Source organism: Nycticebus coucang, chromosome 12 (genome assembly GCF_027406575.1).
Source record: "Nycticebus coucang isolate mNycCou1 chromosome 12, mNycCou1.pri, whole genome shotgun sequence".
Lineage (NCBI taxonomy): Eukaryota > Metazoa > Chordata > Mammalia > Primates > Lorisidae > Nycticebus > Nycticebus coucang.
In genome coordinates, this window is record NC_069791.1 from 70,917,099 (window position 1) to 70,943,290 (window position 26,192).

Sequence of the window (26,192 nt, forward strand, 5' to 3'; positions counted from 1 at the left end):
TATGAGCCAGAAAGGGTCAGGGAAATCCTACTCTTCCTCAGCAAATTAGGTCCCAGGCAAAACATCTGTCCAACAGGGCCACAGATGTTTACTAAAGACACACAGGGTTCACTATCTTCATTCCTAGTTAAGCTCCCTGCCCAGAGTTCTTCTAGCCTTGAGTCATGATGCTCATCTCTAATGCCTTTTCCCCAGTAAAGACAGCAGTTGATACAGAAAGGGAGAACACACACCAAGTTTTATTGGGAGAAGGGAAGTATTTACAGGGACAGGTAAAAGAAAGGAAAGTCACAGGGTGAGGGAGACTGGGTACAAGGCAGACAAGAACAGAATGACCCCTACACCAACCCTAACCCTAGAAAGGGTAGGGGGCAGCTAGGGCTCAGGAAGACAGGCTTGGGAAGGACAGCAACAGGTCTGAGTCTCTGAGCTGGGGGGCTCAGGGACTTGTAAACATTGACCACTCTCAGAAGGGGATGGGGATAGGAGAGGGCTCCCCCTATACTTCCTCACAGGGTTAAGGCCTCTCCAGGCTCATGGGCCCCCTAAGTTCGAAGTCTCTTTAGCTGGGGGAAGGGGCAGGAAGAGTGTCTCCCTCTCCCCTGCATTGGCAGCACAGGGGTGGGGGCAGTTACATTCAGTCACAACAGGAGTCTCCCCTACACCTCAGATGTGCCAACACCGGCAAGAGGGAAGGGGGAGTTGGGGGCCAGCAGCAGCAAGACACTCCCAGGCCCATCACCCCCTTATTGCTTTAGAGAGAATATTGTCTTTTCATGGACACTAACACTGTCGAGACCAGGGAGAAGCAGGTGGAGGGGCCCTTCCACCCAGAGGCCAGCTTGATCCCCCAACACTGACCCAGTTGCCACTTTGGTGCAAAAAAAAAAAAAAAAAACAAAAAAGATCCACCTCTTTTGGGTATGGATGGGGAAAGAGATAGCCTCTCCCCAATTCCCAAGGGCAAGAAGGATAAATACATTCATGGAGGGGAGGCAGTGGGAGTCTCGCCCTAATACTGCACTCTGCGTAATGAGGTCGGCGGGAGGCGTCAGATCAAAAACTCAAAAGATAAAAACTAAAAAACAAACAGATGAAGACGAACCTAGGTGGGAATTAGGACTAAGAAGTCAGTGAGCAAAAAAAAGGGCAGCCTACCCTGACCCAGGAGAGACACACTTTCATTCCTGACCCCAATGTCACCCAGCACCCAGACGCACCAACGGGGAAGGCCACTTGCTCCTCTCCCACTTGGTCAGTGGCAGAGTCAGGCGCAGAGCTGGGTGGTCCACACCCCACAAAACAGGCTGAAGGCTGCGGGCACTCTGGTAGTGGCCCCCCACGTTACAACCCTAAGTCCCAAAGTGCTCACTCCTTGCCCTTCCAGGCCCTTTGTGACCCCTTCACAGGAGAAACAACTTAGTCCTGGTAAGTGGCGCCTCCTCCCTCTGCAGTTCCTGGAGGAATTAAAAGCAGAGGCAAAGTGGGGGCTTGTGGCCCAAAGAATACATTCAAGTGGCAAGGCGAAGAGCTGGGGCTTTCAGGTTCACTCCAGGACATCCCCCCAAATGGCAGCGGTGGGGGAAGCCCCTCAACAGGGCCAAAGTCTGAGTCCAGCTGCCCTGCCCCACCAGCCAGATGAGGTTGGCGCTGACCTGGCCTTTCTACCCCGTCAGCCAGGACAGGATGGGAGCCTGGGGGGCTGAGGCGGCTTGTCCAATTTGTGCAACTTTCCCCCAAAGCAGCAAAGCCAAAAGGCTACTTTGGCCCCTACCCGACACCTCTGCCACAGTCACAGCAACATGGAGGAGCTGGAGAAGCTGGTCACAGCCGGGGTGGCAGGTGGGGCTCTGTGGGGGGGTGTCTCGCTGTGCAAACTGCTGGCACCCCAGCTTCCAGTTACCCCATGGCCCACCTTCTGGGGGCAGGAGGTAAGTGCAGCCACAGGCCCAGGCAGGACAGGTCCATGGGGCCTGTGTCCCCACTGCCCCAAAATAACAGTGTGTTTTTCTTTCAGCCTCCTAACCATTTTTTTCATTATTTTTCACTTTTCTTAAAAAAGCAAACAAACAAACAAAAAATCCCGCCCCCCACAAAAAAAATCCCTCTTGTGGACCTTCTATTGTCACACACCCCCATCCCCAGAGGGGTAGAGGATGTTTAGAGTCTAGTTTAACAGTTTTGTCTCTCCTAATGTTTTCTTCAAAGTCATTTAAAATTAAAAAAAGAAAAACAACCCCTTCCCCCCAATCTGTAAAGTGCCTCGTGGTGGGTGAGTTAAGGTGCATCGTGTGGTTTGTAACAAGTGCTGGGGCCGTTGCCCCTGCCTCCTCCTTGGCTCCTTGTGGGGAGCCTGCAGACTGGGGACCTGAGGGTCCATGCTGCTGCTGCCGCCCCTGGTCTACAGCCCTGGAGCTGTGGGGACGGGCTGGTCAGTAGTCATCCACGCTCTCGATCTCACCAGAAGATCCATGTAGGGAGTACCCTGTAGCCAGGGGAGAAGCTGCGTCTGAGCTCTCTCCCTGCCTCCCCCTGCTCTATACTGAGGGAACACAGTTCCATTTCTTGCCCCTGCCCCAGCCCCTGCTCACCCAGGATGCTGGGGTCTGAATGCAGCATCAGTGCCCGCCTCTTGGCCTTGCTGCCCTCCCCAGGGCCCAGTTTGGTGCTGTGGTTGGCCTGGAAGGCCGTCTGCAGGGAGGCGCTGCTCAGCCATGCCTCCTAAGGCAGCAGATAACAGGAGAAGTCAGGAGGGTGTTGAGCAAGCTCATCCATCCTGCCTGGGCTCTGTAAGACCTCACCTGCTGCTGCTGCCGTTGCTGGCTGGCTTTCTGCTTGGCCCTCCGCTCTAGGAATTGTTTGGCAAATTCTTTGGCTTCTAGCGTGTCCCCCAGGCAGGAACGGATATAATCATGGACTTCATAGGGGGATTCTACCTCCTTGAGGATCGCTACAGCCATGGGCACTGTGGGTCAGGGGGCTGTTAGGGCCCACCTGGTCCAGGTCTAGAGTCCCCAGTCCAAGCCAGCCTCCCGGATCTGCCCACAAATACCATCTAGGCTGCCCGTGGTGCTCAGCGTGTGTAGCATCTGCTCACACCACTGGGTGAAGCCATCCTGGGGCCTGGGGATGCCCTGTAGCAGCTTCAGCAGCTTCTCCTCTTCTTCTGTCTTTTTGCGAACAGGTCGACCTGCTAGGTGGCTGTAAGAATCGCTGAGGGGGCCAGGCAAGTTAGACCCAGGAATGTTCCACCTCCCTCCATTCCCAGCCATCTCAGCGCCTCCAAACCTGGTACGTACCTGAGAGACGGGCTGCTCCGGCTGTTCTTCAGGCCAAGGCCACGCACCAGGCTCCCACTGCTCTTGGGGGTGTCCTCCCAGAGCCCCAGGTTGCTGCTGCTGCCCCCACTCTTGTCGGGCCCGCCCCATAGCGGCCCTGCCTCAGATACCCACTGGTTCAGGGGGCCAGTCCCCAGGCCCCCAAGCTGCTGCAGATGGCAGAAAGTCAGGGTGGCCAAAACACAGCACCCAAGAGAGCTAGGTGGGGAGGTTCATGCAGCAAAGGGATGAGGAACAAGGCAAGAAATATAGGGGAAAGAAATCCCCATGATGATGTGAGGAACAGGGCATGGGCTGGGAGAGTATGGGCTCAAGGCCTCCCTCCCCATGTCATCCTGGATATTGCCAGGAAGGGGTTCCTGTCGATGGGAGGGGCACAGCCTGCTCACCACACGGTGGTTGGGGACCTGGGCCCGCGTTGGCTCCCGAGGCGGGGGCTGCTTGTGCAGCTGCCGCTCACCCTCCAACTGCAGCTCAAGCAGCGTCTTCATGGAGAGGCCTTGCTTGGCCAGCCCAGCCCAGAGCGGGGGTGGGGAACTGGGCGCAGGGGGCACGGAGACCGCAGCTGCCTGCTGCTGCTGCAGCAGCTTCAGCAGCAACTCCTGCTGCCGCACCTGAACCAGAGGGACACAGTGAGGAGACCACAGGGAGAGCAGTCAGCCAGAGGACAGGGCAGCACTGACCTGCTTGCGCCGAAACAACTCTTCCTCTTCCTGCCGCCGCTTCTGCTCCTCCTGCTGCTGCTGGCGGCGCTTCTCCTCCCGGCGCTTCCGCTCCTCCTCCTCCCGTTTGGCCCTGAGCTCCACTTCTCTGCGCTCTTGGAACTGAGACCACCAACCCGGTTAGGTGGGGGGCTTGTGGTACAAGGCCTTGGGCCGTGCCCCTGCCATCATCTGGCCCTCCACCAAAGACTCAGCCCTTGGATGCCTACTCACTTTATGCTGCAGCTGGAGTTGTTCTAGAATTGGACCCTGAGTCGAAGAGTTAATTGGTATGTCCCAAAGACTGGCCTCACCACCTGTAGGCAGGCAGCAAGGGCAGCTTCAGGAGGGTACTCAGGTCCCTCTAGTCCCAACCAGCAGCAGGGCCAGTCCCTCAGCCACAAATAGCAGCTAGAGCAGCAAGAAGATGAGGAACAGGGCAAGGCACCCACTCCCACAGAAACCGCCCGGAGAGGGAGAGAGGCAGGGCAGGGACAGGTGGGACAGGGGAGGGAGGAAGTGCCAGCCACACACCTGACTGCGATGAGGCTGAGGTATGTACATCCCAGAGGGGTCCCGAATCCGGCACCGACAAGGACCGGCTCATTGTCGGGAGCAGGTTCTGGTCCCCACCTCTGAGGAGCAAATCACCGATTCTCAGGACCCCAATCCATTTCTGGCCCACCTGTCCCCTAATACTTATCTCCAGGGTACACAGGCACAGTACCAGGACACACAGCAGCCCACTGACCTGGGGGGTTTGAGAGCCTGGAGCTGCTGCAAGAACGCTGTGAGCTGCTGCTGTGTCGGCGGTGTCAGGTCCCCCATAGCTGCCTTTTCCCGCAGCGCACACTGTGGGAGCTGTCGGCTACAGAGATGAGGACAGAGTGTATGTGTTTGTGGATGGACCACACAGTCAGCCACCCTACCCTGCTTCCACACCCTCCCTGGTCCCCCATACCTGCTGACCAGCTGGAGAAATTGCTGGTGCTGCAACTGTTGGTACAAGGCTGCTGCTGCCAGCTCCTGTTGCTTCTTCAACCGCTCCTGATCCATGTTTCCCTGAGCAAGGACCAAAGCAAGGCCAGTGCATGGGGCAGCAATAGGCAGGGGCTTTGCTGGGGCCCTGAGGCTGTGACCCAGCCCCACCCAGTACCCTCATTCCCTCTCCATCCATGCAGAAGCATGCTCACCAGCAGTGGAGGTGGTGAGGGCCCTGGGGCAAAGGGCACACGGCCCCACATCTTGATAACCTCACCCAGAGGCTGGAAGCCCTCATCACAACCCCGCTTCACAAGCAGTGACATGGAGAAATAGCCAGCCTGGAACCACTCCGCCATCTCCTGTGTTGTGAAGGGGCCTGGACGAAGAAAATCATCAGGGTTAGAGAGGGTGCACGGCAGACAACCTGAACAAGAATGGCCCCAAGTGGTCCTCCCACTTGCCACAGGTACCTTGGATCTCCCCCTGTGGGTCCTTGTAGAACCACTTCCGGGCAGCGCCATGGCTGAGAGGGAGGGCAGTGGCAGCAGCAGAGTGGCGCAGGCCCTGGGTCTGCATGGTGGCTGTGAACTGCTCCTCCTCCAGAGAGCTGTCCTGCAAGGAGGCCACCAGCTTCTCCGCCTCCTGAGTGCCCAGGAAGAGAGGTAAGGCTCAGCTGCGCAATCAGATCAACATCAGGATGGGACTGGGGTCAGAAGGTCAGGTCACGGATGAAGCAGGACAGAGTCAGGAAAAACGGGGCTCTCTGCCCTCTGCAGGGAAGCCTCCCTCCAGCTTTCCTGCCCTCCCCACCTGCTGCAGGTGCTTCAAGCCTTCATCATCTTCCAGATCTCCAGGAGGGCCTGGGGGGGAGTCTACCCCAGGACTCAGCTGGATTCCCCTCCTATCATCTCCTAGGAGAGAAGGAAGGAAGGTGGGGTAGAGAGCCAGAAGAGACAAGACAGTCCCCTACCACCCTCATTCCAGAATATAGTCGCCCCCAATCCAAGTGCCCTGCATTCCCCTCCCATAGGAGGAGAGTGCTTTCTCCACCAGCCCCAAACCCCAGAGAAAAGATGGCCCCCACCCCATCTACCTTCAGCTGCTGGGAGCTCTTTCTCTACAGTTTCATCACCATCCCCATTTGTCCCCCAGAGTGGGCCCAAGGCAGGCAGTGGGGATGGGGAGCTGGACTTCTCCTCCTGAGGAGGCAGCGGGGTCAGCTCCTTCCCACCTGAGCGAGAAGAGTAAGGACGAGAATTCAAAACTAAATATCTAGAAGTCCTCACACATGAGGTAGCACAAGCCCTCCCTGTGGCCAGAACTTGGGGCTCTGGGCAATGAGTCCACTCACTTCACTGTCGTCAATTCAGCTAACATTTGAGTAGGAATGTGGTGGATTTACCAGCACAGACTCTACTGTGCACACTGACTTTTGCCTCACATCTCACACACACACGTCACACTACCACATAAGGCTGTATACACACAACACGGAGTTGCCACCGTGTTCTACAGCTTCTTCTAGGGACTTTCAAAGATCATTTTGATTATGTTTGATTTTTATCTGACATGCTGTTGTTAAGACACAGCTCTGCTGGTTCTAGGATTCTCTCTGCTCTTATCTCAGTACTTGCTTTTCTTGCATAGTTCTAAGCAGACTGACCCTACAGGTAGATAGCCAGCTAACCCCAGGCCCACCAAAGGCCCCTTTTGGCCACCTGGCCCCTCTCCAAACTATGTGCCTCCTCCCTGCCCACCCAAGGCTCACCTGCCTCAGGACTCTCCTCTTCCAGCCCTTTGGAAGGCTCTTCCTCTTCCTCCTCTAGACCCTGGAAGTCGAGCTCCTGTTCCTCAGGAATGGGCTCCTTGGGGCCCTTCTGCACATGGGGTGATGGGAGCAGAGAACAAATGGGTGACAGGAACACAACGGAGAAGATCCCCAACAACGTGACCAAGGGCCTTCCTCCCATCTCCTCTTAGATACCTTGAGAGGCAAGAAGGCCCCAGAAGCATCAAAGGTGCCCATTTCTTCATCCTCATCATCCAGGCACCACTCCGGGAGCCCATCCTTGTCTTCATCAAAGCCATCAGGCCCTCGGCACCTCCGGAGGTGAGAGCTGCTTCCCCCACCCCTCCCCTCCTCTTCAGTGCACCCTCCTCGATCCCCACGCAAATCAAATTCAAATTTGCGACGCCGGTCCCCATGTTCCCGCCAGCCAGCAGAGCGGGGGCCACCATCTGGGCAGGAAAAGTCAGAGGAGGAGAATCAGTATCTGACATAAGCCAAACTCTCTCCTCAGCCACCCTTTACCCATTCACTGTGACACCCCAGAACCACCGGCATTTCAAGGACTGTATACACTGTGCTCCCAGCTACCCTATGCCAGCAAGCTTTCTGCTCTCCCTTCATGGCCACAGAAGCCCACCCTGCTGGGATAGTTCCTGCCTCCCACAGTCCCCACCATGCCATCTGGCCCAGACTTACCAGGGCTGGCTGAGCGCCAGCGGTCGCTGTCTCGCCGGGGTCCTGCCCCAAGTCTCCAGCTGCCCTCTTCTTCTTCCTCTTGTTCCTCTCGCAGAGAACGCCAGTTCTCGCTGTCTGAACGGGCATGCTCCTTCCTTGGGCCAGCCCCTCCCTCCTCAAACCCAGATCGTGCTAGGGTGTGGGGGAGACATAGCAAAATGGAAGCCACAGTACCCAGAAGATTCTCACTGACCCTTGCTGGCCAGTGAGAAGCCCAACTCTAAGATCTCCTGTTTCCACCTCCTCCCCCAATAAATATCTCCCCATCACAGTACACTCACACCCCAACACTTGCTGCTCTCCATACCTCCATCCCTTCTTGCCGACTTGTCAAATCGCCTTTCGCCTCTGCATGAAAAAAGTGTTGGTCAAAAAAAAGTACAGCTCCTCCTTCCCAACCTGTGGAATTGCTACACAATGTGCCCCAAAAGGGGAGAAGGCAGGGAATAGAGGGAACTCAGGAAAAATCAGCCTTGAGAAAAGGGAGCACAAGGAGACACATAGAACAGGTTATAGAGACAAACAGGTACTAAGAGAATCAAAAGAAAAAGGACAAAGCCTAGAACTCTGTGCCAAGGGCTTCCCATTACCCACTAATGACAAAGACCAAACCCTGCCTCCATAGACCCCAGCCCACTCTGCCTCTGCCACTGCCCTCTATTCCTACCTATCATCCCAGCTCTGGCTACGCTGGATCTCCCGGGGGTTCCGTCCAAAGGCCCCATCACCCTCTTCGATGCTTCTTTGGTAAAAGCAACTGTCGCCACGGCCACGGCCTAGAAAAGTGATAAGCACCACCTAAGTTTGAAATTTGCCAGAACATAAATCCACAATATTCTGAAACCACAGCCCCAGCTCTGCCCACCCACAAGCACATGATTCCCCTCTACCTCGGCTCCGCGTACTGCCCCTGCCACGGGAGGTGCCAGCCAGCGGGGGGCCAGCTCCTTTCCCCATCAGCCTCAGCACAGCCACACTGTTCACTGACAGGGAGAAGTTTCTCTGAGGAAGGAGCCAGGGGTGGGAATAAGGGCCTGGGCACCCGACCATCTCTGCTCTACCCAGAACCCCAACCCTCTCACCTGCCTTCCAGTCCAGCCCAGCCCCTCCCATCTCAGCCCCCGCTCAGCCCACCTGCTCCTCCTCAGTCAGGGGCTCCAGAGCCAGGGGCTGCAGCGGCTCTTCCTGTAGCACTGCAGCAAACTCCTTGTCCTGGAGCTCTTCAGGGACCTGTCAAGTGGAACAGGAAAACCAAGACACCACATGCCCCAGGGTCTTCTCCACTGGCCAAAGCAAACAGTCAACCTAGCCACACACCTCCATGCCTGCCCACCCACCTTGCTCTCCTTGACATAGAGGGCCAGCATCTCCTCTCGCCCGTAGCGATAGTCAGCCAGCTTGTATTTGGGCATGGCAGGAGAGGGGGGTGGAGAGGCCACACTGCCACCGCTGGAAAGGGCCCTGAGCCTGTAAGACAGACAGATGGAAAGAGAAAGACAGGGGTCAGAATAGCCCTATTCTTCCCTGGCTTCTGCACAACAGCCAAGGCACATCTGACTCACCACTCAGGCCCAAAGTTGAGAGTCTCTGCTGCCATTGTGGAGCTGGGTGTGCTTCCTGAAGGCCAGAAGAAACAGGCAGAGAAGGGGGGACCTGGCGTTCACAGGCCAAACACCTGTGGGGGGATGGGAGGTATAGGGCCTTGGGGAATAGCACACTCAGAGATGTCACAGAGTGAAGGAAAGATCCTATACTTTGGGGGGCTAGGTAATGGGCCTCAGACTAGTGGGTGGGTCACTTAAGCCAGCCACATAGCCACTCATAACATAGGTTATTAACCCAAGATGAGTCAAGACAAAAGAAGCAGGGACAGAAGTCCCTTCCAGCTTCTGCAAGGCACCCTCCCTCGGCCTCCGGCTCACCTGGCACCTTGGCCTTGGGAAGCTGTAGGGAGGGGCAGGCAAGGGCCGGTGCTGGAGTGAAGTAGGGTCCCCAAGTCACTGGGTATTGATCTGGCCACAGTAGTACCCAGGAGGGACCTTTACATCTGGGACAGATCCTTAAGGAGAGAAAGAAGGTGGGGTCAAGTTAATGGACTGGTGGGCATCCCTGCCTCCAGCCTGCCTCTGTCCCACACAACTGGAGAGGTCCACAGCCCCTGGTGCAAATGCAGGACACTAGCTGCAATAGGTGTGGCAGAGGACATGACAGACAGGATGTCAGGTCATCAGTACCCATACCAGCAGGCTGAGGCAGGAAGTGGACATTCAGGACAAAGACAGAACAACCAAGCAACACCACCCCCCCAAGAAAAAAAAACCCAAAACCCACTGGAACCACAAATATCTTAAAGAGAAAAAGTCAGTAAATGGAGGGAAGGATTAGGAATAAGTCTAGGAGTGAAATTCCTTCCCTCACGAAAATAATCACAGTTGGCTGCTTGGAGGCTAGAATCCAGGGAGTCAGTCTGGGGAGGAACCCCGTAAGAAAAGAGCAGAGAGGCTAGTCCGCAGCCAAAATGGGAACAGACAGAGGGCTCCAAGCAGGCATGTTTGGGCTGGCCTACCCACCAGGAAGAAATACCCAGACCCCTGGCCCCAGATCAAGAACAGCCACTTAAGCAAAACAGCCAAGATGGGAAGAAAGTTCTTATGATAATGGCTGGGAAGAAAATTCCCTCACCATAAAGTAGAAATAAGGTTGAAGTTACTGAGGTTGACAGAAAAGGAGGTGGCAGCAGTGGCAACTGGTTCCTTTAAGAGACAATGGAGAAGACTCTCAGGAGGAGGCTCATCCCTGGGCAGAGGATGAAGGGCGGGCAATGTCCAGGAGCTGTGAGTGCGTCCGTCACTAGCTGGGAGGGAGGCTGGCCCGGCGTACCCCTGCAGTTCCCATCAATTCCAAGGTGCCACAGTCTGGGAGGGAAGAGGAGAAAGTGCCACCAGAGGGCCCAAGTGATAGGCTCAATCACTTGCAACTGAAGCCTACTCAGAGTCCTAGCACCCTAGGGAGAAACATGGCCGTCAGAGGTGCCCCAGAGCCAGGCTGAGATCTCCCAAATGGGTGCCTCTCCAACAACAGCCACAGCCACACACCTTTCAAAGCCTGCAGCCTTTCATTGAATGAATGCAGGTGGCCTCCTGAGCAGCGGAGAAAGACTTGCACTTCCTGCACCACAATCCCAAAGCAACCTGGCACCTGGATGAACCTTGAGAACATGACACTAAGTGACATGTGCCAGTCACAAAAGGATACTACCATCTGATTCCTCTCACATGGAGTCTCTGGAGCAGTTCAAATTCACAGAGACAGAAAGTCACTGGCAGCTGTGGGGCTGCTGGATAGGGCTAGAGATACAGTGGATGAGAAAGTTCTGGAGACACCAGTGGTGATGACTGCACAACAATGTGAGCACCACAAAACTGCACACTTAGAAATGGTTAAAGTGGTACATTTTAGGTCATATGTATTTTACCACAATAATTTTTTTAAAGCTTTAGGGAAAAAAATTATGTAGGGATAACCACTGCATGCCTACGTTTTCCCCACTCCAAGAAAAACACACCACATTCCTTCAAACAGACCTCAGGAGAGGCAGTTTTGAGCCTCCTCCAGTTCATTCCTTCTAGAAGGACAAAAGCTAGTCCTAAAGGGCATGGAAGGACTGCTAGGTGGAGGGAGGAGAACAGAAAAAGGGACCACACCGCCTTCCCACCTGCCAGGTACACACCCTGCTCCTTGGTGCCACCAGGTCCTGGCAGAGGAAAAAAGAGGTGGGGAGAGGAGGCAGAGGGCAGAAGAAAGCTCATACCACCCACCTTCTTGGGGAGAAACCAGGACAACAAGGTTAAATCTCTGGGCCCCACCAAAGAAGGGGCAGGTGCCAGAAGCTGGGGGCTGCCCAGCCCCTTCTTGGAACTCGCAGAACTAGAGCAGCAGCTGTGGCTGCCTGGTGTGTGCATGGGTCCCACATGCCACCTCAAAGCTAGTGGTTCTCAACTGGGGCCCTCTCTGTCCCCCGGAGGACTTCTGGCAATGTCTGAAAGCATTCTGCACTGTCACAACTGGGCAAAGGGTGCCACTGGCATCTAGGGGATTAAAGCCAGGGATGCTGCTTAACACACTATGAGGCACAGGGCGGTCCCCACAACAAAGAGTTATCCAGTCCTGAATATCACTAGTGCCAGCACCCAGAAGCCTCCTCTACACTATGAGTATGGGGGAAAATGGAAGACAATACAAACCACGTTTATGACTCTGAACAGCAGGAAAATCATTCCCTAATTACACTGTCCCCCGAGAGAAATCTGAAATCCTGCCAAGAGGGAAATCCTTAAGAGTAGGGTTTTTTTTTTAAAAAAAACTGCTGTAAGTTTGTCTTTCACACACTCTCAAAGCCAAACGTTTGGGTTCCTTTACAAAGAAGAAAAGAGGGCTAGTAGTGGCAGGAGCCCAGGGATGGTATCCTGTCCTGCCCTCCCTTTCTCTGGCTCCCTAGGCTAAGGGTCTCCGGGACAAAGGCCCCCTCCAGCCTGTCCCTGGCCCTCAGCCCTCCCCTTAGCTACTCACTCCCTCCCCAACCCTTCCCTTTCTAAGGTCTCAGTCTACCTTCGCTGCCCCAGTTCCTGAATTATTTCTATTAAAAGGCTGCCCCCTGCTGGAGAGAAGGGGCAAAGAACCCGCTGGGCCTGGATGCTCCCAACAGGCTGGAGGGCACTAGAAGGGAGGCAGTTCTCTGGTGTTCAGAACTCTGAGGAAAAAAGATGCAGATGATAGGCAGTCCCAGTACACTCTAAGTTAAGAACATTATCTCCTCGCTCTATCACCCCTAAAATTAGCCTTAATCCGGAGCAATGTGCCTTGGCATAGAACTATACCACTATTAACAGAAGCAGAGTCCTAAATTCCCTAACATTTGGAGCAACCATCCAGCCCCAGCTGGCGGAGGTGATTTGGCCCTTTCTCAGGATGGAAAGATTTTCTCTGCGTGGTAGAGGGAGCACTCTGGGGCTTAAAAAAGCGATGTAAACCGAAGCTCCCACCACCACCCAGGCTGCTCAGTTATCCCAGCTCTCTACTTTCTTTTTTTTTTTTTGTAGAGACAGAGTCTCACTGTACCGCCCTCGGGTAGAGTGCCGTGGCGTCACACGGCTCATAGCAACCTCTAACTCTTAGGCTTACGTGATTCTCCTGCCTCAGCCTCCCGAGCAGCTGGGACTACAGGCGCGCGCCACAACACCCGGCTATTTTTCTGTTGCAGTTTGGCCGGGGCTGGGTTTGAACCCGCCACCCTCAGTATATGGGGCCGGCGCCCTGCTCACTGAGCCACAGGCACTGCCCAAGTATTCCAGCTCTCTACTTTCTGAGCCATCATAACAAGTAACAGCACCACTTGGCAACTGCATACAAGTTAACAGTTTTCAAAGCTCTTTCACACTTTACCTCATTTGATCCCTTTTGCCCACTTGCCCAGCCTTGGGCTCTAGCCAGAGAAAACAAGGAAGGGAGGCTGCAGCTGCCCCTACATGGCACCCCTAAGTCTTCAACACTCTAGCCAAGACTGAAGGCACGCATGGTGGCAGCAACCATTCCAAACTCTCAAGTATGCTTTCTGAGTTTGAAGGCATTTCTAATTTCCTGATACTTTTTAACTCCTTCCCATAGTTCATTTTCTCACCTTCTCTCTTCTAAAGCAGGGCTCCATTTTCTACCCCAAACTCCAGCCACAGATGTAAAAGTGAGGGCAAACTTCTATCAAATCACATAAATGACTATTATGTCCACTGGCACAATAAGCTAATCCAGAAATCTAAGCATGTGGTTCACTTGACTATAATCACCCTATGAAGCCCTCAAGGCACCTGGTCCCCAGGCAATGGCAGGAATACAAAGTCCAGCTCTGCCCAAATCCTTCCCTGACATGACAGGCCACTGGAGGACCAACACCTTCCATCTAGGAAATAAAACTGGAGCTGGGACGGAGGCCAAAAACAGTAGAGATGGGAAGGAGCCAGAGACCAAACTCCTAATCACAGATGCCAAAGGGGAGCGGCTTACTGATGGTGATGGTATTTCAGTGGCAAAGGCAAGGGGTGGGGGGCTAAGTTGAAACTGCTGTCAGCTCTGTAGGGCAGTGGTGGAGAGGGTGTGTGGAGGCTGATTTTCGGGAGAGCTGCACTTTGAGAGGCAGGAGGTAATAAGACTTAGAGATGGGAAGGAGCCAGAGACCAAACTCCTAATCACAGATGCCAAGGGGGAGCGGCTTACTGATGGTGATGGTGTTTCAGGGGCAAAGGCAAGGGGTGGGGAGCTAAGTTGAAACGGCTGTCAGCTCTGTAGGACAGTGGTGGAGAGGGTGTGTGGAGGCTGATGATTTCTGTGAGAGCTGCACTTTGAGAGGCAGGAGGTAATAAGACGAAGTGGTTGGAGATCCAGCCAACAAGTATTTATGTTGCATCTCCCAGTGCTGAGCACTAGGATGGAAAAGACGTAGAAGCTGACCGGGTATTCCAGCAATGACTGGGTAAGAGGAGAGAGACCAGAATATCTTTAGAATTACTTCAAAAAAAAAAAAAAGGCAAAGTGTGAGGGGCTATGGCCAGGGACCTGCTCCCTGGGGTCATAAGCTGGAAGAGCCTGGCCTGGTGACAGCGAGGACAAGTAGCCCCTGCTAAGGAAGGTGTTTAACGCGACCGGGCAACTAGGAGTAAGGAGACCCCCCCCAATGACCAAGCACTACGGTGACCGGCTGAAAGGAAACGCAGGTGAAGAAACAGGCGAGGTGCATGGGTGGAGGAGGAGGCTTCCATGTTGGCCAAAGTCGTGGAACGCTTGCACTTGGAGACCCCCAAGGCCCAGCTCATTCCGATAAGAACCCAGAAGCACGTTGGGGGAACCTTCAGGGAGCGCGGGGCGCACAGCAAGGGCCCGGCCACTGTAGGGCATTTGGGCCGGGGCGGCTCCGAGTAGGGTTTTGCAGGGGCCTGGGGACGACCGTCAGGAGCGCGGGGGAGGGAAGGCGGCGGTGGCCGGGCCGAGAGGACGGCGTGCCCTTCAGGGAGGGGCGCCAGGTGCACTGGGAGCGGGCGGAGGACAAACGCCCCCGAATAGGGATCCGGCCTCCCGGGCCGCGCGGAGGCTGGCCCGCTCCGAGGGAGGGTCCGGCGGCGGGGAGGGGCGGAGGGCGGACGCACCGGACGGCGGCGGCCTTGGGGAGGAGACGGGGGAGGGTCCTTGCCGCCGGCCCACGCGATGCTGTCTCCTGCGCTCGCAGGCTCGGCGCGGCCGCCGCGGCGTCGGGGGCGGGCCTGCCCCGGACCCCGTTAGGGCCAGGGTCCGCGGGGCCGCCGAGCGCTTACCGCGGGCGGGCGGCGCGAGGGTCCAGTCCCGGGGCGTTGGCGACGCGCAGCGGGCGGCGGCGGCGGGCAGCGCGCGGCGGGCCGGGGTGGGGGGGTGGCGGCGGGGGAGGGGGCGCTGGCGCTCCCGCGGCGGCCGCTCCTCTCTGTTTGTGTTTGTAGCAAGATGGCTGCCCGCCTCGCACCACGTGACAAGGACGCGGGGCCGCGGGGCCACCCCCTCCGCCGCCGCCGCAGCTGCTGCCGCCTCCTCCTCCTCCCTCCGCGGCTCCGGCCAGCTCGGACCCGCACCGCCTCGCCTCGCGCGCGCCCCACTGCGTGCCCAACGGGGCGCGGCCCGGACGCCCGCCGCCCCCGACTCCCCGGCACGTGACCCGGCCGCCTGCTTCGTCACGTGATGCGTGGCCCTCTACGGGCGGAGGGTAGTCGGCTGTATTCTCTCCGTGTTCCCCGCGTGCCCCTCGCCACGTGACGCGCGACCCTCGGGACGGAGGCCTCGCCGGCTTCTTCTGGTCAGTCTGCTTCCTCCGGGAAGCTCGCCTAGATTGAAGGGCATAAAATCCAGAACTATTCATCAGACGTCCTGGGACACATTAAATAAGTGACCACCATCTAATGATTTAGAAACAGTCCGAGGTAGTAGTGACTGGTGAGATCTACAGTTTGTATCCGGCTTCCACCAGTGCCTAGGTCCTAAGCCTCTCGAGTTAATTCTTAGGCGCCTCAGTTTCTCTTATGGAAGAGAATGCTACTCTTGTATGCTTTGTGCTCAATCCCTAACCCGCACTCTTTCATTGGGTCCAGGGAGTGCTGTTGAGAATTAAAATTACTAGCCTTTCGCCGTCGCTCACTCCTGTAGTTCTAGCACTTTTGTGAGGCTGAGGTGGGTGGATGGCCTGAGCGGAGGAGTTTGAGACCAGCCTGAGCAAGAACAACAGACACACACACGTCTCTACTAAAAACAGAAAAAACTAGCCAGGCGTTGTGGCGGGCACCTGTAGTCCTTGGCTATTCGTAGGCTGAGGGAAGAGGATTGCTTGAGCCCAAGAGTTTGAGGTTACTGTAAAGTATGACCAGGGGACTTTACCCAGGGCGACAAAATCTTACTCTGTCTCTTCAAAAAAAAGGAATTAAAATAAGTGAAGGTGAAAGGATTTAGAAAGAAACTACTCTGTAAATGTGGGATGTAAAGTGAAACCCGCTTTGTTTAAAAAAGGATTTTTCAAGAATGATTTTTCTGATACGCTGAACTTTTCAGAACTGGAGAGTTTTGTGTGTCCTTTCACCATTTTCTTTGGAAGTCACTGTAGAATGTGTACTCTTCTTTGCTCTCTAAAACAGTCTTTGCCCAACATAATGTAATCTTTCTCAAACAGGGAAGAGGTAAATTCATGATTTGTAATTTGAGTGCTTTACGTCTTGCTATATGTAGTAGAATACAGACTTCAGGAGCTACCTGGAGAATGCCTTTTGTACCTGCACTGAGTATCACCAGGTTTCACTCTAGTTTTAGTGTCTGCTTTTTACATTCTCTCATCTTTCTTGGCAATTAGGATTTCTGGTTCAGTGTTGTCAGTCAACCTGCTTGCTCACAGGCTGAAAAATGGCAGTGGTTAAGAACAAGTAAGAGCATCTGTGCTTATTCCATCCATTAGTGTCCCAGGACAAGTTAATGAACCTCTGTCTTTCGATTGTATGGTAAAGCACTTAACAGAGAGCTTGGTACAGGGCATACAGAGTAAGCACTTAAGTTAGTAAGGGACTTCTGGTTCCACAGGGTCCCTGAAACAATATTTAGGATGTCATGTTGTTTGAAAATATGTCAAGAGAATCCAAGCTTGAGTTAGAGAATCTCTTAGTATAAAGTTAGTAAGCTGTGACAGCTGTTTTTTCTCAAAAATATTTTGTTGTTATTGCTATTTTATTTTTTCTTACTTTTGTACATTGGAGCTGTGTTCTGGGTGGTTGAAGTCACCAGCAGCCAAGTTTCTGAATGAGTGAGGTCTTATGTTTTTTTTTTTTTTTTTGTAGAGACAGAGTCTCACTGTACCTCCCTCGGGTAGAGTGCCATGACGTCACAGGGCTCACAGCAACCTCCAACTTCTGGGCTTAAGTGATTCTCTTGCCTCAGCCTCCTGAGCAGCTGGGACCACAGGCGCCCGCCACAACGCCTGATTATTTTTTTGTTGCAGTTTGGCGGGGGCTGGGTTTGAACCTGCCACCCTCGGCATATGGGGCCAGCGCCCTACTCACTGAGCCACAGGCGCCACCCGGTCTTAGCATGTTTTAATAGTTACTAAGCAAATATGAGATTGTAATTTATGGCAGAGAAATTATACATGGAAAAAAGTGTGTGTGTGTGGGGCTCTGCTCCTGTAGCTCAAGCAGCTGTGGTGCCAGCCACATACAATGGAGCTGGTAGGTTCGAGTCCAGCCCGGGCCTGCCAAACAACAGTGACAATTACAATAAAAAAATAGCCAGGCGTTGTGGTGGGCGCCTGTAGTCCCAGCTACTTGGGAGGCTGAGGCAAGAGAATCGCTTAAGCCCAGGAGTTAGAGGTTGCTGTGAGCTGTGATGCCACAATATTCTACCCAGGATGACAGCTTGAGGCTCTGTCTCAAGAAAAAAAAGAAGAAGAAAGCGGGGGACCTCTGTGAAATGGAACCCACTCTTTCTTTGGGAGAGTTGTGGCTTGTGCTAAGCTGGAGAGAAGGGCAAGATTTGGGTAAATTGGGTGGTACCTGTGGCTCAAAGGAGTAGGGCACTGGCCCCATATGCCGGAGGTGGTGGGTTCAAACCCAGCCCTGGCCAAAAAAACAAGATTTGGGTAAATTCTGGAAAAGTGGGTTTGAGAGTAACAACAGTCCAGACTGTTGGGAGAAGAGGATCTGGAAGTGAAGAAGTGAAGGAGAAACATCAGTTTGAGGACCTCTACTGCCACTGTGAAAGTTTTTGCTGTGAGTATAGTACCCACTATATATGCAGCATGTCAAAGAAAGCACATTGAAAGACTGAGTATGGTGGCTCAGGCCTGTAATCCTAGCACTCTGGGAGGCTGTGGCAGGTGGATTGCTTAAGCTCAGGGGTTCAAGACCAGCCTGAACAAGAGTGAGACCCCATCTCTAAAAATAGTCAGGTTTTGTGGCAGGTGCCGGGAGGCTGAGACAAGAGAATTTTGCTTAAGCCCAAGAGTCTGAGGTTGCTGTGAGCTATGACCCCAGGGCACATTACCCAGGACAACAAAGTGAGACTCTGTCTTAAAATAAAATAAAATAAAATAAAATAAAGCAAGCACATTGACACCAGGGTAGGACACTGGAGGATCACCCTAGGTCTCCTGGGCACCTGTCTGTGACATTGGACAAATAATCTCCGTCAACTATAAAGTGGGTGTGTTGATGCTGATGACCCTGGAAATTGAAGCATATAAATTCCGTCTTTGAGAAAGGAAACTATGAAATCAGAAGTGTGACTCTTTGGTACAGGATTAAAGAAAAAACTTCAAAGAAATCACTTGAATGAGCCAGGCTTTGTGGCAGGCACCTATAGTACCAGCTACTTGGGAGGCTGAGGCAAGAGGATCACTTGAGCCCAAGAGTTTGAGGTTTGTGTCAACTATGACACCACAACACTCTACTCAGGGTGACAGTGTAAGACTATCTCAAAAAAAAAAAAAAAAAAAAGTAGTCGCTTGGACCTAATATCCACATGCTATGCTGTGAAATGTCTGTGTTCTAAAATTGTCCTGGCGTCATAACTCACAGAAACGTCAAACTTCTGGGTTCAAGCGATCCTCTTACCTCAGCCTCCCAAGTAGTTGGGACTACAGGCAGCTTCCACGATGCTCAGCTAGTTTTTCTAATTTTAGTAGAGACATTCTTGCTTAGGGTGGTCTTGAGCTCCTGAACTTAAGCAATTCACCTGCCTCGGCCTCCCAGAGTGCTAGGATTACAGGCATGAGCCACCAGCCTTGTGTTTTTAATTTGCAAGTTTTGAACTAAAAGAAAGAAATTTGAGGCTTGGCACCTGTAGCTCAGCAGCGAGGGCGCCAGCCACATAAACCAGGGCTGGTGGGTTCGAACCCAGCTTGGGCCTGCTAAACAACCATGACAACTACAACAAAAAAATAGCCGGGCATTGTGGCAGGCACCTGTAGTCCCAGCTACTTGGGAGGCTGAGGCAAGAGAATCACTTAAGCCCAAGAGTTTGAGGTGGCTGTGAGCCGTGACACCATAGCACTCTACCAAAGGTAACATAGTGAGACTCTGTCTCAAAAAATAAATAAATAAGTAAATAAATAAAAGAAGGAAAGAAATCTGGTTAGAAGATTGCGATGAAGGAGTGGTCTCAAACAAGACCAAACAGTCAGACTCTGCCTTTTTTCACAATGAGATTCCTCTGCAATGTTTTCCTTCAATAAAATGCAAAGAGGTAAAAGACTATCTTACTGGACGGCGCCTGTGGTTCAGTGAGCAGGGTGCCGGCCCCATATACTGAGGGTGGCGGGTTCAAACCCGGCCCCAGCCAAACTGCAACAAAAAAATAGCTGGGCGTTGTGGCAGGCACCTGTAATCCCAGCTACTCAGAAGGCTGAGGCAGGAGAATTGCCTAAGCCCAGGAGCTGGAGGTTGCTGTGAGCTGTGTGACGCCACGGCACTCTACCGAGGGCGATAAAGTGAAACTCTGTCTCTACAAAAAAAAAAGACTATCTTTCTGTCAAATTGGTTTATTACAGAACCTGGCTTCACCCACCTAAATTGTACATCTTTGTATGTGTATGTATATGTGGATATCAAAGTTTATAAAACATATTTTAGATACATACAATCTGAGTAATGAAGCGATAGCTCATAAACTGTGCTTATCATTATCAGAGATAATGGACCTGGAAGTTAATTTTGAACATTCAGAATTACTTTCTGCCATGAATTAAATTCTTTGGTTAACCAAATAGTTATATTTTATATACTTATTGAGTCACCAATGATCATCACATTGCTAAATCCACTGGTCCATTATCTTCTATCTGTCAGCAGCCTATGACACAGCCAGTCATAGGCTGTGTCACTCTTCCAGAAATGCTTTCAGGATGCTACATTTCCTTCACTAGCAGCTACTTCTCTAGCCTTTGCTGGTTCCTCCTCTTCTCCCCAGCATCCCAGGGCTCAGTCCTTCAACACCTCCCCATTATAAGAAATATGTAAGCCTAGCTGCTAGACATTCCTGTGTTCGCTTAATCATTGCTTCTGGAAAACCTTAGATCCCCTCAAGATCATATTGGCAAGGCCAGGCCCTGTGGCTCACACCTGTAATCCTAGCACTCTGAGAGGCCGAGGCAGTGGATGGCCTGAGTTTATGAGTTCCAGACCAGCTTGAGTCATAGCGAGACTCTATCTCTAAAAATAGCTGGGCATCTGGGAATTGTGGTGGGTGCCTGTAGTCCCAGCTACTTGGGTGGCTAAAGCAAGGGGATCACTTGAGCCCAAGAGTTTGAGGTTACTGTGAGGTATATGTTGCCATGTCACACTACTGAGGGCAACAAAGTGAGAGACTGTCTCAAAAAAAAAAAAAAAAAAAAAACATTGGCTGTTTCCTCTTAGGGGTCCACTTCTCCCTTAGCTAGAACAGGTCATGCTATCCTGTTAATCTTATCTTCCACACTAACCTATTTGCTGCTTAGCAGGGTAATGTGTAACAACCAGTATTCTAATAGCCTTGCAGGTCTCCTTGATCTAACCCTTCTTGCTGCATAGTATTCTATGGGATGGATGTACTGTAGTTTACCATTCACTAGTGGAAAGATATCTGGGGTGTTTCCAGTTTTGGCTATTATAAATAAAATGGCTATGGACATTCATGTATAGGTTTTTTTTTTTTTTTTTGTAGAGACAGAGTCTCACTTTATGGCCCTCGGTAGAGTGCCGTGGCCTCATACAGCTCACAGCAACCTCCAACTCCTGGGCTTAAGCGATTCTCTTGCCTCAGCCTCCCGCATGTACAGGTTTTTAAAAAGCCCAGGAGTACTCTTGTTGGGTCATATGATATGTATATGTTTAGTTTTAGAAGGAACTGCCAAACTTTTCTAGAATGATTGTATCATTTTACATTTCTGTAAGTAGTGTTATGAGAGATTATCCATACTTGGTATTGTCAGGATTTTGTATGTTAGCCATTCTATTAAGTGGGTAATAGAATGGTTCTCATGTACATTTCCTCAGTGGGTAATGATACTGAACTTGTTATGGCATACAATACTTATTTGCCATTCTTTTTTTTGGTAGAGACAGAGTCTCACTTTATGGCCCTCGGTAGAGTGCCATGGCCTCACACAGCTCACAGCAACCTCCAACTCCTGGGCTTAAGCGATTCTCTTGCCTCAGCCTCCCAAGTAGCTGGGACTACAGGCACCCGCCACAACGCCCGGCTATTTTTTGGTTGCAGTTTGGCCGGGGCTGGGTTTGAACCCATTACCCTCGGCATATGGGGCCGATGCCCTACCGACTGAGCCACAGGCGCCACCCTTATTTGCCATTCTTATATCCTCTTTTGCTGAAGTGTCTGTTCAAGACCTTTGCCATTTCCTAATTGGGTGCAGGTGTGTTCAACCTTTTTCTTCTCTGCCACATATTGGAAGCAGAAGCACATATTGGCTTGGGGCACACATTGAATACACAGACACTAATGAAAGCTGATGAGTAAAAAGAAAAAAAGGTGCCACTACAGATAACCAAAAAAGTCTTCACATAATCTGCATGTAGCCCTCAGGCCACAGTTTGAACATCCGACAGTATTTGTATTCTGAATACAAATCCTTTCTTGGATGTGTTACTTGCAAGTATTTTCTCCCAGTCCTTGGCTTCTTTTGTCATCCTTTTTTTTTGTTTTGTTTTTTGAGACAAGAGCCTCAAGCTATTGCCCTGGGTAGAGTGCTGTGGCATCACAGTTCACAGCAACCTCCATCTCCTGGGCTTAAGTAATTCTCTTGCCTCAGCCTCCCAAGCAGCTGGGACTACAGGCGCCCGCCACAATGCCAGCTATTTTTTGGTTGTAGTTGTCATTGTTGTTTGGCTAGCCGGGGCTGTATTCAAACCTGCCAGCTCTGGTGTATGTGGCTGGCGCCTTAGCTGCTTGAGCTACAGGCACTGAGCCTTTGTCATCCTATTAATGAGATCTTTCACAGAGCAATGGTTTTAAAATTTTAATGAATTCCAGTTTATCAATTTTTTTTCTTTTATGGAGTGTGCTTTTGGAGTCACATCTAAGAATTCTGCCTGATCCTACATCTTAAAGATTTTTTTCCTGTTTTCTATTTTTATATTCACACTTACCATCCATTTTGTATGAATTTGCACAAGGCTGAGGTTTATTTCTTTGCCTATTTGTCCAGTTGTTTCAGCACCACTTGTTGAAAAGACCACCCTATTGGCGGCGCCTATGGCTCAAAGGAGTAGGGCGCTGGTCCTATATGCCGGAGGTGGCAGGTTCAAACCCAGCCCCGGCCAAAACTGCAAAAAGAACGAAAAGACCACCCTATTGAACTGTTTTTGTACCTTTGTCAAAAAAATAGCTGGCTGTACTTGTATGAGTCTATTTCTGGGTTCTCTGTTCCATTCTGTTTTTGTCTTTGCTGATATCACATTTTCTTGATTATTGTACGTATACAGTAAATCTTAAAATCAATATTATTCCAACAAAATTTTCTTCTTAAAATTGGTTAATACTACTTCTTTTGCCTTTTTATACACTTTTTTTTTTCTGAGACGGAGTCTCACTATGTAACCTTCGGTAGAGTGCTGTGGCGTCACAGCTCACAGCAACCTCAAACTCTTTTGGGCTTAAGCGATTCTCTTGCCTCAGCTTCCCAATACTTTTCTTTTTTTTTTTTTTTTTTTTTTGTAGAGACAGAGTCTCACTTTATGGCCCTTGGTAGAGTGCCGTGGCCTCACCCAGCTCACAGCAACCTCCAACTCCTGGGCTTAAGCGATTCTCTTGCCTCAGCCTCCCGAGTAGCTGGGACTACAGGCGCCCGCCACAACGCCCGGCTATTTTTTGGTTGCAGTTTGGCCGGGGCCGGGTTTGAACCTGCCACCCTCGGTATATGGGGCCGGCGCCTTACTGACTGAGCCACAGGCGCCCCCCCCCCAATACTTTTCATATACATTTTATAACAAACCTGTGTATATAAAAATTCTTGCTGCTACTTTCATAGGCATTTCATTAAACCTATAAATTGATTTGGAGAGAATTGATGTCTTTACTATGTAGAATCTTCCAGTTCAACATAAACCCCAAACTAGTGGTTAATGCAAGAATCTGAAGCTAAAGGGGGAGAACTGAAAGATTTAAATGGTGCTAGGAGGGAAGTTCTCAGGAATCCTACCTATTTTCAACCTTCGGTTGGCGTCAGACTCCTCCCTAGGCAACTAGAGAAGGGTGAGGGCAGAGGGCATAAATATGCCAACTCACTTGTGTAGATTGACAGTTTACAAGATTACATGGAGTTTCACAACTCATTTGCAAAATAGGAATTAGCATTCCCCTTTGAGTGATGAAAAAACTGAAGTGGAGAGTTCAAAATCTCCAATGCAGGTCTCACATATTTCCAAAGAGAACTCTCCAGAAACTATACATATCCAGGCAGAGAGCCTTCTCCCCATTGGCCTTGGAGCCGCGAACCGCGTGCGCCCACCCTGCCTTGCCCGCCAGGGGGCGGCAAGTCCCCGTTCCTGAATCTGGCAGCTGCGGAAGAGCTTGTTGGAGATAGTCGAAGCGTGAATGGGTTAGCGTACTCCGGGGAGCCACTGAAGCTGGGCTTATGGCTCACAGCTGAGTCCCGGCAGAGTGAACGGAAAGAGCTGGTTTCCGTGAACCATCAGGGCGTCCTAGGGCGCTGTACTCTCGCTAGGTGGGGATCAGGCCTTGTCACTAAATTACTCCGCCGTCCTTGAGCAACAGTGACCTTGGGCGGGAGGTCAACTTTGCCAACTATGTCCATGCCTTTTCAGACCAGAAGAACTGCGACAGACGCGGGAGACCAGACTTCGCCTTTAGGGCCCTTCAGAAGGATCACGGTCTCCTGAACTCGCCTCATTTCCTGCTCTCTTTGGGAAGACAAGACACCCCTTCCACGCGCCGTGTCTCTCCCCTTCTGGACCCCTCCGCGGGCCAGGAACTTGGACTGGCCCACAAGAGACAAGCCTGCTCCTGGATCCTCCCGGGTTTCGACGTGGTCTCCTCCTTTTGCCTCCCGCCCCGCCCCGCCCCGCCCCCGAGGCGCACGCGTGGTAAAGCCCCTCCCGTGAGGAAGCCTCGCGTTACTCAAACACTTAGCGCGGTAGCGCAAGCGCTCAGGAAAGGGGCGGGGAGAACGGAGGCCGGGAAAGCGATTCGTGGACTGCACGGACCGGCCACTGAAACAGGCGCGCGTGCGCACTCGGCTGTGTACTCAGTATCTCGGCGCCGCTAGGACGCCTGTGGTTTGGTGTGTCTGTTTCGCGCGTGTTTCCTTTTCTTCACTTCCCTGGCGCCGGGGATTGCAGTCAGCCCTCTCGACTTGAGCCGGCCCGGGAGCCCTAGAGTGGCCTGGCTGGAACGGAGAAAGTAGGCACTGAAAGGCCACGGAAGGGGGCGGTGGAGGAGCGTGAGGTAGGGCAACGTGATGAGTGAATAAAAACGGGGGCTGGGAGGTGCGGGAGCTTGAGGTGAGTGGTAGGGAACTGAGAGGCTGGAAGGGAAGAAGGACGTTGAGTGTATACCCACCCCCGCTAAGCCTTTGTGCAGGAAACGCGGTAGGAACGGATGTGAAGTCGTGTGCGACCTATCTGATCTCGTCCCTTTCCTGTGTCAGGGCGCACACAGCATGGCAGAAAACCGAGAGTCCCGCGGGACCGTTGAGGCTGAGCTAGACCCGGTGGAGTACACCCTTAGGAAACGGCTTCCCCACCGCCTGCCCCGGAGGCCCAATGACATTTATGTCAACATGAAGACTGACTTTAAGGCCCAATTGGCCCGTTGCCAGAAGCTGCTAGACGGAGACACTCGAGGTCAGAACGCATGCACTGAGATCTACATTCATGGCTTGGGCCTAGCCATTAACCGTGCCATCAATATTGCCCTGCAGTTGCAGGCGAGCAGCTTTGGGTCCTTGCAGGTGGCTGCCAATACCTCCACCGTGGAGCTAGTTGATGAGCTGGAACCAGAGACTGATACACGGGAACCGTTGACTCGAATCCGCAACAACTCGGCCATCCACATCCGAGTCTTCAGGGTCACACCCAAGTAATCAAAATGAAGCTGGTCCCCTTATCCCACCTTCCACCCCCCCAGACACAGCAAGGCCCAAATGTGGCTCTCCTCATGTTGCTTACATCATGGATCTCCTGTCACAGCTATGTAAGAAAAGGCCTGCTCCCTCACAGCCCAAAGGATTCTGCATTGAGGAAGGGGGCAGTTATCTCTTGTTGGGCCCAAGTGGTGGGTCTTCTGAGTCAGTGTGGTCTGTAACTATGTCCTATACAATAAAAAGTGCCAAATTGTGTTAGTTTCTGGCCACCCCACTGCCACTGCCTCTTCCTTCTGTAAATTCCGTGTGTACCTGGAACAGGGAACTGTAGGCATCAAGCTACAGAAAAGGAACCCACGTGTTTCCTGCCTGCAGAGAGAGCATAGATTATATTGTCAATCGTGATGACATAAAATAAGTTGTTCAGTACAATGCAGAAACCTGACAATCCCAGAGGAAGGCTAGACAGATAAAAGTGTACACACTGGCCTGCTGAGATGCTGCCAGGGTGTACAAGATGCATTGGGCTACTTTTTGGCAATGGGAGAGGTGAGGGTTTAAAGATTAAGGAAGCATACTAAGACTTAATGGCCTCCTTTGTATCAGGCTCTGAGGTAGGGAATGAGAAGGTGTTTAATTTCTGGTCCTGCCAGGCCCAGATGGCTACCAGGCAGCTGTGGTCCAGAGCTCTTCAGATCCTTTTGAGTGAGCTGGTCCAGTGGGAAAGGGAAGCCCCTCGGAATAATTAATTAATTACTGGGCACACAGGCAGTAATTTTGGGGAGGGTTATTTGTGGGATAACTTGATACATTTATCACACTTAGAGCCATTTAAAGCAATGTGTTTTTGTGTTATTTTTGAGATGGGGTTTTGTTCTGTCACCCAACCTAGAGTGTAGTGGAGCCATCACAGTTCACAGCATCTTCAAGCAGTCCTCCCACCTTAGCCTTCTACGTAACTAGGACTATAGGTACACACTACCACTTCCAGCTTGAATGTTTTTTCT

The 26,192-nt window shown here is 52.2% G+C and overlaps 2 protein-coding genes across 12 annotated transcripts; one reads left to right on the forward strand and one right to left on the reverse strand.

The window, feature by feature from the left end:
- Positions 1–219: 219 nt before the first annotated feature.
- On the reverse strand, positions 220–15,030 carry GIGYF1 (GRB10 interacting GYF protein 1). Of its 7 annotated transcripts, XM_053554188.1 has the most exons (27): positions 14,906–15,022; positions 10,230–10,462; positions 9,470–9,606; positions 9,110–9,222; positions 8,885–9,014; positions 8,682–8,777; positions 8,438–8,549; positions 8,215–8,323; positions 7,855–7,895; positions 7,509–7,679; positions 7,008–7,261; positions 6,792–6,900; positions 6,117–6,254; positions 5,834–5,934; positions 5,494–5,665; positions 5,233–5,399; positions 5,001–5,101; positions 4,791–4,907; positions 4,574–4,674; positions 4,274–4,356; positions 4,022–4,162; positions 3,728–3,952; positions 3,300–3,487; positions 3,053–3,213; positions 2,802–2,965; positions 2,592–2,721; positions 220–2,485 (listed from the first exon to the last, which is right to left on the reverse strand). In XM_053554188.1, the coding sequence occupies exons 4-27, from the start codon at positions 9,142–9,144 to the stop codon at positions 2,433–2,435; spliced, it is 3,099 nt and encodes a 1,032-aa protein (XP_053410163.1). In that variant the 5' UTR covers positions 9,145–9,222; positions 9,470–9,606; positions 10,230–10,462; positions 14,906–15,022; the 3' UTR covers positions 220–2,432. The 7 variants fall into 7 exon arrangements, with proteins under 7 accessions (XP_053410163.1, XP_053410162.1, XP_053410161.1 ...); XM_053554187.1 differs by lacking the exon at positions 10,230–10,462 and having other exon boundaries at positions 14,906–15,030; XM_053554186.1 differs by lacking the exon at positions 10,230–10,462 and having other exon boundaries at positions 3,300–3,484; positions 9,110–9,164; positions 14,906–15,024.
- On the forward strand, positions 14,295–25,439 carry POP7 (POP7 homolog, ribonuclease P/MRP subunit). Of its 5 annotated transcripts, none has more exons than XM_053554199.1 (3): positions 14,295–14,311; positions 23,909–24,012; positions 24,749–25,439. In XM_053554199.1, exon 3 carries the CDS (start codon positions 24,763–24,765, stop codon positions 25,183–25,185), a length of 423 nt encoding a protein of 140 aa, XP_053410174.1. In that variant the 5' UTR covers positions 14,295–14,311; positions 23,909–24,012; positions 24,749–24,762; the 3' UTR covers positions 25,186–25,439. The 5 variants fall into 5 exon arrangements, with proteins under 5 accessions (XP_053410174.1, XP_053410171.1, XP_053410173.1 ...); XM_053554196.1 differs by lacking the exon at positions 14,295–14,311 and adding an exon at positions 15,276–15,414; XM_053554198.1 differs by lacking the exon at positions 14,295–14,311 and adding an exon at positions 23,172–23,808.
- Positions 25,440–26,192: the final 753 nt, after the last annotated feature.

Coding starts and splice junctions, on each gene's coding strand:
- GIGYF1 (XM_053554187.1), bottom strand. CDS start 9,144: ATGGCAGCAGAGACTCTCAACTTTGGGCCTGAGTG. Junction 8,778..8,884: donor TCTATGTCAAGGAGAGCAAG/GTGGGTGGGCAG, acceptor TCCACTTGACAG/GTCCCTGAAGAGCTCCAGGA. Junction 5,666..5,833: donor GCTTGAAGCACCTGCAGCAG/GTGGGGAGGGCA, acceptor CTGGGCACTCAG/GAGGCGGAGAAGCTGGTGGC.
- POP7 (XM_053554199.1), top strand. CDS start 24,763: ATGGCAGAAAACCGAGAGTCCCGCGGGACCGTTGAGGCTGAGCTAGAC.